At 53.5% G+C, this 12,612-nt stretch overlaps 5 protein-coding genes across 5 annotated transcripts; 1 reads left to right on the top strand and 4 right to left on the bottom strand.

Annotated features, from left to right (window-relative positions):
- Window positions 1–129: 129 nt before the first annotated feature.
- On the bottom strand, window positions 130–2,162 carry BO82DRAFT_164256 (ammonium transporter). Its single transcript, XM_025630288.1, has 5 exons — window positions 1,992–2,162; window positions 1,708–1,922; window positions 1,462–1,642; window positions 1,087–1,407; window positions 130–1,029 (listed from the first exon to the last, which is right to left on the bottom strand). The coding sequence occupies exons 1-5, from the start codon at window positions 1,998–2,000 to the stop codon at window positions 331–333; spliced, it is 1,425 nt and encodes a 474-aa protein (XP_025495817.1). The 5' UTR covers window positions 2,001–2,162; the 3' UTR covers window positions 130–330.
- Window positions 2,163–2,914: 752 nt separating this feature from the next.
- Window positions 2,915–3,311, top strand: BO82DRAFT_164254 (uncharacterized protein). The gene has a single exon (XM_025630287.1). It carries the CDS (start codon window positions 3,032–3,034, stop codon window positions 3,248–3,250), a length of 219 nt encoding a protein of 72 aa, XP_025495816.1. The 5' UTR covers window positions 2,915–3,031; the 3' UTR covers window positions 3,251–3,311.
- Window positions 3,312–3,837: 526 nt separating this feature from the next.
- Window positions 3,838–5,493, bottom strand: BO82DRAFT_350933 (aquaporin). The gene is made up of 3 exons (XM_025634286.1): window positions 4,947–5,493; window positions 4,552–4,852; window positions 3,838–4,466 (listed from the first exon to the last, which is right to left on the bottom strand). The coding sequence occupies exons 1-3, from the start codon at window positions 5,283–5,285 to the stop codon at window positions 4,117–4,119; spliced, it is 990 nt and encodes a 329-aa protein (XP_025495815.1). The 5' UTR covers window positions 5,286–5,493; the 3' UTR covers window positions 3,838–4,116.
- Window positions 5,494–6,199: 706 nt separating this feature from the next.
- On the bottom strand, window positions 6,200–8,213 carry BO82DRAFT_274570 (S53 family peptidase; the record flags this gene model as incomplete). The annotated part of the gene is made up of 3 exons (XM_025631092.1): window positions 6,200–6,931; window positions 7,030–8,006; window positions 8,102–8,213. 3 exons carry the CDS (start codon window positions 8,211–8,213, stop codon window positions 6,200–6,202), a joined length of 1,821 nt encoding a protein of 606 aa, XP_025495814.1.
- Window positions 8,214–10,920: 2,707 nt separating this feature from the next.
- BO82DRAFT_350930 (uncharacterized protein) lies at window positions 10,921–11,901 on the bottom strand. Its single transcript, XM_025634285.1, has one exon. The coding sequence runs from the start codon at window positions 11,832–11,834 to the stop codon at window positions 11,271–11,273; it is 564 nt and encodes a 187-aa protein (XP_025495813.1). The 5' UTR covers window positions 11,835–11,901; the 3' UTR covers window positions 10,921–11,270.
- Window positions 11,902–12,612: the final 711 nt, after the last annotated feature.

Raw genomic sequence — 12,612 nt, 5'->3', positions numbered from 1 at the left:
GTCGTCGCTCAACGGTGGTGATATGGCATCATTCCGCTTATCCGGCCCGAGCTTGACATCTCAGGCCCGGTTCACAACCAACGCGGTCAGAAGCAGCAACATCCAATAATACATTACAGCCATGAATCTCGTTGTGCTACCCATGCAAATAACGCGATACGGTGGACGATCGGAGGCCGCGCGTCTAAACAACCTACCACATTGTTGCTGCTGCTGAATCTATTGATTTCCCGCAGTTGCAGGCATAGAGATCGGCAAACGCTCCGAAATCAAGTTCTTGAACTTAAACACAAAAATCAACAATGCACATTGAATACCGCAGCGAGTCGTCTATACCCCGCTCCCCTTCACCTGGCACTCCTCCTTCGTGATGGAGCCGGATGAATTCTGCGACACTCCGATCAAGGTAGGACTGGCACTTCCTTGAGTGATCGACCAATCCCCGATTTGCTCGTCGAAGAACTCGGTCTGGTCCAACCCTAACAACTCGGCTTCCTCACTGACCCGAAGGTTCATGCCCGGGATATACTTGAGAATCAACAGCAGAGCGCAGGTCACCACGAACGAATAGCTGGAGATGGCGCAGATCTCCGCTATTTGCTTTCCAACCTGCACTCCGTTTCCATCGATCGCTCCGGGCGCCAGACTGCTGCCATCGAGGGCCGAGATCTTCTGGCTGGCGAACAAGCCTGTCAGAAACGCGCCCACCATTCCACCAATGCCGTGGAGCTTGAAAACATCCAAGCCTTCGTCGACACCGATCCAATCGTTCACGTTCTGAAGAAGGGAACAGACAACCGCGGTGATGAATCCAATGCAGGCAGCGAGCCAGAACGACACGCAGCCGGCAGCCGGAGTGATTCCGACCAACCCAGCGATCGCACCTTCACAAGCACCAACTATAGAGAACTTCCCTCGATGCTTGATCATATCTACCAAGACCCAGCCGAGGATACCTGTGCATCCGGCTGTATTGGTGTTGAAGACGGCCACCATGGCACGCATGCTCGCATTGAGACTTGAGCCGCCCTGCATTCCTCAAAGATTAGACCACATGCAAGCCACTAGACCATGCGCGACACTTACATTAAAACCAAGCCAGCCAGTCCAGATCAAGACGGTTCCCAGAAAGATGAGCGTGGTGTTGTGGGGTTTGCGGAAAGACGGTGCCCCGTAATCCCTCCTTTTGCCGAGTATCAAAGCATAGGCTAAGGCCGAGACACCAGACGCGATATGCACCGGACCGCCACCCGCAAAGTCAATGGCAGGAAGGTTGTACAGCCATCCGTTACTGCTCCAGGTCCAGCGAGCCAACGGACAGTAGACGACCGTAGCCCACCAGAAGCTGAAGATGAGCGAAGGGAGGATCGCGCCTCTCTCAAAAGTACCACCAACAACGATCATCACCTGTCTAGCTTTTAGCACTGACTATGCGAAGGCGTACTGGGAGGGGATTCTTACTGTGCATGCGCAAAAGAGCAGCTGGAACAGGCAAAACACGACTTCTGGCAGGACGGCCGAGCCAGGCGATGGGGCTACCAGGACCTCCATCAAGCCGAAATTCTTCAGCGTGCCAATGAATGGGCCTCCATCTCTCGAATAGGCCAACGAATACCCCCAAAATAGCCACTGGAAGGTCGAGCTGCAGGAGAATCAGCACGGGGGTTGCAACATATCACACAGGACCTGCAGCGGGCGCAAACTCACACCGCAAGAACCATGAAAGCCTGGAACAGCAAGGCCATCGCAGACTTCCTCCGCGTCAAACCACTATACAACAAGCCAATCCCCGGCAAAATCATGAAGACGATAAAGGTGCACGCGACGATGTAGACATAATTGTACTCGTAGCCCACAAACTGGGCGTTGACATCGATCGTGAGCGGGTCGCCGCCCTCGGGCATCGAGGCATTATAGACCGGCTGTCCGATCGCAGATGATCAGTTTTGACCTCGAGCGAAAGCAAACCATACTGGGAACCTCCCACTTACCGCAGCCATGTCAGACAGATGAATTATACCAAGATTGTGAACAAGGGAGTATATCCCACCACGCCCGGTCCGATTCTCGTTTCGCGAGCAAAGGAAAGGACCCCCACAGTATATATAGATCCACCCCCTGCCCCTCGCTCCAAGCAGCGATATGTAATAATCCGAACCTTACATCTTCTTGGCCTGACTCAGACCTGTCCACTTGTCGCCATCAATCGCGCGCGGCTCCACAGTGCTCCTCCAAGGATTCCGATCGTGGGACTCATGCCAAGCCAGGATCCTTATCAATTCCCACCGAAAGCAGCAGAACAGTTCCCGCGAGGACCCAGCTCTATCAAATACCCCCTTGGCAACAGCAACATCGCAACCCGTGCGGTGGGATTGATATCGATATGACTGTAATCGGCCGTGGGCCAGATGATATCACAATGCCAAGGCCAGGGATCGCCTGTATACCGAACTGATAAGGTATGCGGATCCACGGGCTCCTAAGCTGTGATTGCATCGATTGGATCCCAGATGGTGACCCCGGATCAGTGCGCCTTCTGGGGTTTAGTGCAGTAGACAGAAGCATGCAGGGCCATGCGGTGATAAGGAGGTTGCGTGGAGGGTATCCAGACGGGATGATTGGCGAGAGATAACAGCGATTTGGAAAGATAGGGTTGGTCGGGGTGGAACGCCTGGAGTATTGTCTGGCTTACATGGGAAAGGATCTGAAGGGAAGAGGGTGCGTGGTGCCCATAGTTGAGGGATGGTAGAATGATATATAGACGCTGAGCTGAATGGTGGTGTGATATTGTCTGGTCGGAGGTGGTAGGGCTTCAGGGTGTGTATGGGGTAGGCACCGTTAGCACTGATGGGTTATACACTGAACTAGGCGTGGATTGTAGATTTCTCACCTGCAATAAAATGTAAAAACCTTGGACGTCTCCATCTCGCGAGCCTCAGCCCTCATACTCCAACAATCCACCCAGCAGCCAATCCCCCGCTTCCCCAACCAACGAACCTAGACCTCTCTACGTACGCACCCAAACAATACCATGATCCAGCAGCGCAGAGCACAACAAATTCAAAGCCATTCCATCAACAATCCACAACAACAAGACCTGATCACATCACTCCCAACACTCACACCACCACACCATCTTCCGCCACGACAACCAATACTGATCCCCCCAAACCAGCGACTATCTAAACCACCTCCGGAGACCCCAATCCCAGGGAGTAAGGGTTATCAATCACGAGGCGCTCTGCTCTAACCAACATTCCCCCTGCCTGGTCCTGGATTGTCAAGCCACAATTGCTTACCCCTGGAACTAGGAAAGCGTTTCCTGGCTCACATTTGATGAAAGTCAGACTTCATGGCGCTCGCTCTGGCGTGTCTAGGATGAGATGATTCCGGCGAAGATGATGCCTGATGCAGCGGGTAGACGGGCTTTAGCGACTCCAGTAACCAACCTCAAGGCTTTGGTACTGTCCCCGATCTGTGCGGCCTTTGCCTCGGTCGGATTGAAGGTGGATGCCTGTATCTGCTGGCAAGAAAGAGATGTGGGGATTGGGGTGAGGTGAGATCGACCGCGGAAGGGGGTCTGGGGATAGCTGGCCACCGATCAACTGGAAAGAGGATTGCGACTGGTAAGTGGGGACCCAGGGTTGAGCGCATTCTGTGAGCGACACTGGATGTAACAAGGTTTGCATGGCCATGGGTGACCAGTCTATCCTGTCCCAGGCGGGAGGAATTCAATTGCACGGTGACGTACTCTTTGGTATTAGCATTATCTCTCTGCTCATCTGGACTGGAAGATAAAGGAGCTCTGATTCCATTGTTATGCAAGAAGATTAAAAATGCCATCTCTCAACAGGCCCAGCTAAAACCGCAATTGATCCCTAACCTGAGTAAGGGCCACAACCAGACTTCATATCTACGGGTAATCACCCAACACGCAGCTGCCACCCATCCTCCATCCAAGACCCCAGCACGGTCCCCACATACTCGATCCGTCATTATTGCACCATGTGGGTGGACCAGATACCTATGACACCGACAGCGCGGGGGTAGGGTCCGAACCATGGATCAGCCGAACTAAGCGCTGCCGGGCCGGCCGGATCACCATTACTGCCATGCTTAAACCTGCTCAGCCCCATGAGGAATATTCTGTCCCGAGACAGGGTACCGTCCACTCGTCGGGGAATGCGCGCGCCCGAGCGTGCTGCCTTCGGAGAGCACCGAGGGTCGATGCATCGAGGAATCCCACGAGCCGGGGCCCAGCTTGGCCTCCCACTCGTTGAAGTCCTGACCGGGGTTGACGGACTGGTACTGGAACAGCTGGAGGAAGGCGAAGAAGCCGCACGCTAGCAGACTGCCCAGCAGGGGTCCCACCCAGTAGATCCAGTGGTAGCCGGGGAAGCTACGGTTGATGACATCAGGGCCGAGGGAGCGCGCCGGGTTGAGGGAGCCGCCGGTGTAGTAATCGCCTGTTCATTGTGAGAAGAAAGCCAGGTGAATGCTGCTGTGCTTGATTTTGAGTTTGACCAGACAGGAGAGGGAAGAACGACTCACCAACCAGCTCCGTCACAAAGAAGACAAGCCCAATGCCCACCGGGGCCAAGAAGGTGGACTTGTGCTTGACCACGGCCAGCATGATAATCACGAAAACCAACTGGGCCGTCAAAAAGACCTCGATGAACAGCCCCTGCGAGATGGAAGCGCCCCCACCCAATCGGGTGGCCACGTTCAGCGAGCCGGGGAACAGGGCGCTGACTACCCCCGCAGACGCGATGCCGCCTATGAGCTGGGCTGCAAAGACCGTCACCGCCCGGAATGGCTTCAGCCCGCCTACCAGGTAGAGTGCCAGAGTGACCTGTGTCCCACAGCAAGTCTCAGTCAACGGGGCTCTCCCTGCTTTACCGTATCGCCAAGACCTTTGGCCAGATTGGCGTATGGATGGAACATACCGCAGGATTGAACAATCCACCCGTCACCCGGTAGAAGGCCCACACATTGACCATGAGCGAGAACCCAAAGCACAGCGCCGAGTATAGCAGATTGGACGTGTTCGGGAGCGCGCCGTCGGCCGGCTTGGGGGTGTTGGCGACCTGCGTGCCCGCGAAGGAGAAGAACAGGAACAAGAACGTGCCCACGAATTCACCCACCCCGGCAACGAGATTGTTCCGCGCAGTGTCGGCCAAGTGCAGCATCGGCAGCTGATTGCGAGTGGGTGCAGACGGGTCCGACGTCTCATGATCAGGAGACGCGTCGGCCTTCTTTCGAGGTCCTGGCACCCATCGAGGCATTCTCATGTTCACAAACAGGAAACTTTCTAGGTGTAGACGATGTAGCTGTCAGTCAAGGAAGAAACGGAGGCCGTGCTATGTGCAAGTGTAAGCTGCAGCAAAGGTGGGTCCATACTTATTCGTCATAAAGAGGAAACCCCGTAGCTTTATAAGATTCAAGCGTCAAAGTACCAAGCTGCTAGCTTTCCCTTCCCTCCCCCCAAAAGCTAGCTTTCGTCGACGTTACAGAGGCGTCATGACTTATTACGCCCGAACGGAAGAGGTAATGTAGCCAGGGTGAGATTCATCATACACGAGTAGTTGGCCGATTATGCGCGAAGTATCCAGACGAATGAGGGGGCAGGTGGTGGAATTTTCCATGGTTGAGGTTGGAGGACAAACAACGGCAGAAGATCTGGACCCTTCGACGGTGGCGTGCCCAGCTATCTTTATGTCCACGCTGGTGTAGTCATCATGGGCGGCTATGGGGGGATTCCCGGTCGACTCCAATCTCCCTCGGGCTTCGCCGATCTGAAAACGAACCGAGTGGATGCAATACTGCGATGGTCGAGCACACATTTCCACATTTGCACAGTTTGCTCACTTGTGACATCGCAATTCAGGCCGGAATTCTGTTGTTTTGACAGGCGGAATGAGTCAGCAGCGACCTGTCATGTGGTCATAATCAGCTGATGGGAGGGAACGTTTGCTGCGAAGAATCGCTGGCTTTATGTGCTGGGCTGGTTTGACCAGGGGTGAAAATTATCTTCAAAGATTGGAATTGATTAAAGTGGTAAGTTATCATGAAATGGCATCGCTACCCACGTCTGGTCGCATCGCTGACCAGTGCCTGAGAAGCAAATTCAGAACGAGATTGGATATCTTCACCCCAGCTGGAGACAAAATATGGACAAAGAAACACAATTTTCCGAGGATCAAGCACCCAGCGCTACCTCGAGGAGCTTTCCGAAGTTGGGCGATCCGAGACCCGTTACAGGATCCCATCCTGCCGTAGCATTCCAGCTGGCGAACGGTACAACGGGACTGCCGTTGGGCGTGCCGCCGAACCGATTGCGTCCGTCACAACCCAAACTGCCTCCCTGAGTGATATCATTGAAACCCTCTCCTTCCGCGGCAGCGCTGTAGAGCCATGGGTTCAAGAAGCCGAGGACGGGTGCTCCCGCCCGCAGTCTGGCATCGTTCAAGAGAGCAACAAGGCCGGCAAAGGTGGGTGCAGAACAACTCGTGCCGTCGAACTGCCCAAGGAAGCCCTTGTCGTAGACAGCATAGTTGGTACCTTGAGTGGCGACGTCGGGGAAAGCACGACCCGATCCGTTGAAGAGGCCAGCGAACTTGGGTCCCAGATTGGTGAGGTAGCCGTTCACGGCTTCGGATTGGTAGGCGGGTTGAGCCCAGTAGTCGGAGAAGCCGCCAGACGAGAAGTAGACAGCCTTCTCGGGGGAGGTCAGCGTAGTGGCTCCGACCGAGGTGACCCAGGGGCAGGCCGCGGGAAATTGAGGGGGGAAGTGCGTGCGGTTAGTGCCATCGTTCATCAGGCAGGCAGCCCCGACACCTGAGTCGCCGGAAGAGAAGATCACGGAGACGCCACGGCTCCCGAGCTGGGCAATGAGGTTACAGACGGTCAAGGCGTATGACTTGGGTATAGTCTATGGTAAAAGTTAATGCTGGGCTAGGTAAACCATAAGAAGCGTTATGAAGGCGTAAATTGTGACCCGTAGAAGTACACAGGATTAGGAGTTCGTACCTGCTCATCTTCGCCATATGAGGTCGAGATGACCTGAGGAAGCTCCGCGTCGGATAGTTTGAGAACGTTTTGGAAAAATTCCAGGTACGGCTCGTTGCTATTGTCGTTCGGGTCGGGGGAGCTAAGGTCTGGAACAAGCTTGCCTCGGCCGCCGGTGCTGTACTCAGTCACGGGGAGAGGAGAGCTCATGCCAACGATGTATTGTAGGTCGAGGTTGGCTTCGCCGCTGTCCTTGGTGGACTTCTGGTCGTCCAGGCCGCCATTGAATTTGACCACGGTAAAGTTCTGGCCAACCGCGGTGGGAGCAAGTTTCTGTTCGAACTTGGCGAGATCGTCGTACCGAGCATACTCTTCCAGATAGCTCGCGAATGCGACCTTACTGCCAGACTTAGCATCGGCCTGGTAGTCTCCCACGTTGTATAGGTCCTTGAGGCAGTGAGGTGTGATCACCGAATCACATTGCGAGGTGTTCTGAGCGCGCACGGCGGACGCCAAGGATTGCTCGTCAACGTGCTTGGGCTTGCTACGCATGGTGGCTCGGTTGGGCTTGAGTTGGCCAAAGCGAGTGGTCGGTTGAATCATGTTCACATGGGGGGCCACTGAGTCAGGGATGGAGTAGGCCAGGGTGCGCAGTCGTCGGATGTCCGTGTTCTCGTTGACATACCATTTGAATTCGGCATCGAGTAGGGAATTAGCCTCGGCCACAGTAGTGCGGAACTTGATCCAATCAGCATCCTGCTCGATGTCGCTAATTCCCGCCGACTCAAGCCACTCCCAAACTGATGAGACGGCTTCGTCGGTAGGCATAAGCATGCGCTTCATCTCATCGTGGGTGCGGAAATGTCTTCCATAGTTGGCGTGTCCGGGTGTAGACATGTCCAAGAGTGCCTGCTCAAACCCAGCCAGATCGTGCTGCGAGAGAGCAATCTGAAGGCGCAGAGGTTCATGCCCGCTGGGGGTTCCAAAAAACTTCCAGCCTATATCACGAATACATAGTGAGTTTGAGATCGACCGGTGAAAGCCTTGCAGTCCCTGTTTGCCGCGTCCGTACCGGGGGAGGGGAGTCGCTTACCCTGGGGAACTCCAGCTAGTTTCTCGAAGACCTCGGCTGCTCCGAGAGACGGAAGCAGCGCAAGAGCTGCGAGTGATAGGGCTGCGCCATTGCTCAGTAGCGAGGGCAGCATAATGAAGAGTAGAGGAAGGATTACCGAAGAACGAGGTCCAGGTGAAATCAACAGGGAAGGGAGGTAGATGAGGTGTATTTATTTGACAGCCAGTTGTGCAACGGAGCGGAGAGGAGCTGCATCTCGCGTGATAGCCTCGGTGAGAGGGGGAATGTCTGGGGCCCTTCTACCAGTTGGGATGCACTTGACTCCAGTGATGCCTGGATGTGCATGCCGATTTCCCCCGTTTGGGAAGGTGATTGGCTCCGCCCGGTGGATCTGATGGTCAATCGAAGCATGTTTTGAGGACGGACACCGTCGGACAGGCGAAGCGAGGACTCAGAAAAGAAGAGAGACAAGTCAAGGCTTAAGGCTTGGGGGGCTTGGGAGGTCTTGGGGGGGGAAGTGGTTGGGAGGATTTGGGGGAAGATCGTCAGGGAGGAAAGCCAGGAATGAACGCTGATTTGTTTGTTTGTTTGTTTCCACCGGACTTGCCAAGCCTCAGGCACCCACCATCCCCCTCCGCTCCCCCTTCTGTTCCACTCTTCAATGTAACCTTATGATATGAGCGATTAATGGAAAACAGCAAACTGAGAAGAAAGAGGGGGAAGGTGAGGGACCCCTTCTCGGAGGATAACGGCAGCCACCGCTGCCGAACAAATGAGAATGGACGAAGAATTGCCGATTGTACGACTCTGAGTAACTCCTAGGCTGTAAATGCTGCCAAGAGTTTTATATTTGGGAACCGCGAATGGCAATCGGGGATCGACAAACTCCTCCACCGTCAGGGGATGAAGATCTCGCATCAGGCAGTCTCTCAAATGCAGGTACTGCTACTATCTCAGAGCTTCACAATCAAGAGGTCATCACGAATCACTGCTACCAATACAATATACACAACAGCCAAGCCATTATTGTAATCAAGCTGACTGAGATGATGTCAATTTCAAGGTTGGCCCTGGAAAGTGCAGCAAGGGGCACGCGGGGAGAACAAAGGGATGGAACTCTGAACACGAGGGATGATACTGACCCAGATAAAGTCCATTGTTGACAATGCTAGCGCCAGGTACAGTTTTGTACACTCTGTCAGTTTTGGACCTCCATCCGATCACGAGATCTATTGACTCTATGTGATTGCTTCGCTAGACAAGGCCACAGTTGCCCGGAAATAATTTCCTCCCAATGTCTATGCGGTAATTGATTTGGCATGACAGAAACAGATCTTATGCAGGATTTCAATAATTGAGGCGCGTTGCCTGAGGACCCAGCCTCAAGCCTAATTTCGGCTGCCCCGGCCAAGTAGCTATCCCCCTTATCTCATTGTTTTCGACGCCTCTCTTGTGACCTCTTCCCAAGAACTGCGTGTACCTCCGCTAACTTGTTCTCGAGCTCCTTTAGATGTGCCTCACGATCACTGGGCCTGTGATGAAGCGGAAGGTATGGATCCTCGGAAGCCGGAGACTCCAAGTACCGCCGAATCATTTCGTCGTTCCTAGTCTTCTGTGATGATGAAGCACTATGGTCATTGCCTGTAGTCGCCATCGACGGTTCAGAATGCACGGAGGGTGACTTTGATTTGCTAGTACTGAAGAGGTGCATGGATTCTGGGTCATCAAACAATTTGTCCATCGTATGCAATATCGCCGAATCATGAGGGCAAGTCAGGAGCTTACTCAGGCATATTGAACGGTTCCAATTCCGTCGAGGTTTTCACAACAGAAAAATTAAGGACGACAAGTATACTCGTACAGCAGATTTCCGTGGACTTCTGGTTGGAAAGGGGCGACAGCTCCGTGATTTCGATTAAGTCTTCCAGTGCTTGATGGAAAAAGAGCAGAGTCGAGATAGTGCCGCTTTGCGACAAGAGACACCAGCCTACCTTATCATCCTCCTACTTATATATCCATGTCAATAGACCATCTAATAGACAAAGGACAGAAAGAGTCAAGGCTGGTATATCCGACAAGGGCTCAATCAGCCTCACAACGACCATTGCAGAGCTCTAGATGGAAAAACAAACCATCCCAGAGATAAGCGCGCAGTCTCTGGAGAGAGCAGTCAACAGCCGTGTCGCGAAGAGGGTGCTAGATTAGTAGATGACAAGCACTGTGTGCGTGCGATAGTGCGGTTGGCCTGCACGTCACAAAATTCACATCACAGCTTATGTTCGCACACCTGTGAGACCTGCGATACGTCGCGGTCAAATCTCATGCACGATGCGAAGCTCAGACAACCCGGGTCATTGTGGAAATGACCATGGCGGGTCCAGGCCCTCACGGATTGAAGGCATCGTGATTTTGATGCAAGGCAGGTGAAGATGTGGTATAGCCGCGGCCCTGAGGATATGTGCTTGGGGTCAATGGTGAGCAGGTTGTGCATATTAAGAGAACAATGGGAAGAGAAAAACAAAAGAAGGCGAGTAGTCTAGAACTTGGAGATGGTCTAGATCCCAGGACGTACTGGATGGCATGAGGAAGGTCTAGATTTGGGAAAAGAAATCTGGACCGGTCGGGGTTTGTGGAAAGAGGTGGGGGGATTCAACTGTCAGGATCGGAGAACTGGTACTTGTCAACCAGTCAAACACACCAACTTAAGGTAAGGCTGGGTGGAAGGGGAAGGGGACGGAACGGAAACGGGAGAGGATGAATCATTCCAATGTTAATGGGTGTTGGGTTGGGTTGGTGATGCACTAAGGTAGGTACGGCAAAGGCTGGGCGGGGTTGGCGGTGTGACCGGTGACCGAATGGTTTATTACCCCATCCAGTTCAACAACAATATCTTACCCATGGACCCTACTGAGATGCAAGGAGAACGTTCACACAAGGAACACCTGAGATGTGAATCAAGAGGGAGGATGAGATTAATTCATGATGACTTTTATCCCGGGTATATCAAGACTCCATCCAAACCAAGCCGTTGTTCCATATTCGCCATCCACGACAGGAGAGGGGTCTCAGACCCAAGATAAACAAATAATTATCAACACAAAAGAAAAGGATCATAATATATTATACAAGAGATTCGTGACGGTCATAGCAGAGGAGAAAGCCTCACGGAGGAGAAGGTGAGAGGGAAGAATTAGGCGGGAAAGGCTTCGGCTCCCTTGTTGTGACGCCACATCCCATTAGGGACCACGTTCTGTTTCATCATGGCCAGCTCCTTCTGGAGCGCCTTGTTCTCCTCCTGCAATTCCTGCATAAAGGCAATTGCATTGGTGAGAATCTCGGACTTCTTCAGCGACGCTGATCCACCCTTGGCCGGCTTCTGGATGCCCCCGCTCATGGCCTTCTCCAAGGCAACGAACTTGGCGTTCATGTTGGTGCGGTACCGCTTCTCGATGATGTTGTGTGCGGCCCGCTTGGCGGCGTTGCGGCCCGTTGCCGGGTTGGCCGGGCCTGTGCTGGCATTGGAGTCCCCAGACATGCTGCGTGTCGTTTTGCGGGTAGCAGTGACCGGGGATGAGGGGGTGGGGAGAGGAGACACGCTGGCAGCGGGGTAATCCTGCGGTGTAATTTCCGGACTGGACGACCATCGCTTCACCATATCGTCACGGGCCTTCTGCTGCTGGGTTGCAGTCGCAGTCTTGCGGCGGGTGGCACTCTTCACCGATCTCGACGCAGGCTTGGGCAACTCCATGGGCATGGAGTCCAGAGGAGAGACACGGCAAGTGGGGGACCACGACTGATCGTCACTTTCGAGGTCCTATCAATGAGAGGTTAGTCCTAGACGATTGAGAATATAGCCAGCGATCAACATACAGAAGAAAAAGAGCCGCAGGAGGCAGCATCCTCGCCCGAGTGGTTGGAGATGGTGAAGCCACTGATATCGGGAGGCGGGGCGAAGAAGTCGGTGGGAAAATCCTTGGGGTCCAGCGTCATCATGTCATTGGACATCTCCAGGGGGAAAGTCTCGGGAATCATCGTGTTCAAGGAGAACAAATCAATAGCGCTGTCGTAGTTCCAGTTGGCCGTCAATGGGTCGGGACCCTTGGAGAACGAGTCGTGGGGACGAGAAAGTGGACTTGGTTGACTCAAGAACATCCGTTCGTCCTCCGGTAATGTAAAAGTGTCGGGTCTGGTGTATGCCATTGTTTACTGTTGGTCTGTCTTCGTCGAGATTGGGAAGACCGGTAATTGCGAGGTAGATCGGTGTAGGTAGTCGACGATGATCCAAAAGATATCAAAGTCGAGTGGCAAAGATTTGCAGATTGGTTTGTAGTAGGTAGGAAGCTTCTGAATATAGAACCATGGATCTGAAGGATCACGAACAGAGAGGCGCTCGGGGAGGGGCTCTATATAAAGGTTGATGGGAATTTCAGGAGAAGCCGGTGTTGGAAACCGATCCCTAGACCAACCGAAGCCAATGATGTAATGGCAGGTAAGAAGAACCACAACAATTGGCAAAAAAAAATAGATAGAAA

The sequence above is a fragment of the Aspergillus uvarum genome (assembly GCF_003184745.1).
Source record: "Aspergillus uvarum CBS 121591 unplaced genomic scaffold BO82scaffold_6, whole genome shotgun sequence".
NCBI lineage: Eukaryota > Fungi > Ascomycota > Eurotiomycetes > Eurotiales > Aspergillaceae > Aspergillus > Aspergillus uvarum.
Note: the sequence above shows the minus strand (reverse complement) of the source record. Positions and strands in the feature narration are given on the sequence as shown.

What these genes read in the sequence shown, in the direction of transcription:
- BO82DRAFT_164256 (XM_025630288.1), bottom strand. An exon ending in TGCTCTTTTGCGCATGCACA is followed by an intron (nt 1,408 to 1,461) that starts GTAAGAATCCCC and finishes AAAGCTAGACAG; the next exon opens with GTGATGATCGTTGTTGGTGG. An exon ending in CTGGCTGGCTTGGTTTTAAT is followed by an intron (nt 1,030 to 1,086) that starts GTAAGTGTCGCG and finishes TGAGGAATGCAG; the next exon opens with GGCGGCTCAAGTCTCAATGC.
- BO82DRAFT_164254 (XM_025630287.1), top strand. Translation starts at nt 3,032, where the DNA reads ATGATCCAGCAGCGCAGAGCACAACAAATTCAAAGCCATTCCATCAAC.
- BO82DRAFT_350933 (XM_025634286.1), bottom strand. Translation starts at nt 5,285, where the DNA reads ATGCCTCGATGGGTGCCAGGACCTCGAAAGAAGGCCGACGCGTCTCCT. An exon ending in GTGGATTGTTCAATCCTGCG is followed by an intron (nt 4,853 to 4,946) that starts GTATGTTCCATC and finishes TGTGGGACACAG; the next exon opens with GTCACTCTGGCACTCTACCT. An exon ending in CTTTGTGACGGAGCTGGTTG is followed by an intron (nt 4,467 to 4,551) that starts GTGAGTCGTTCT and finishes CACAATGAACAG; the next exon opens with GCGATTACTACACCGGCGGC.
- BO82DRAFT_350930 (XM_025634285.1), bottom strand. Translation starts at nt 11,834, where the DNA reads ATGCCCATGGAGTTGCCCAAGCCTGCGTCGAGATCGGTGAAGAGTGCC.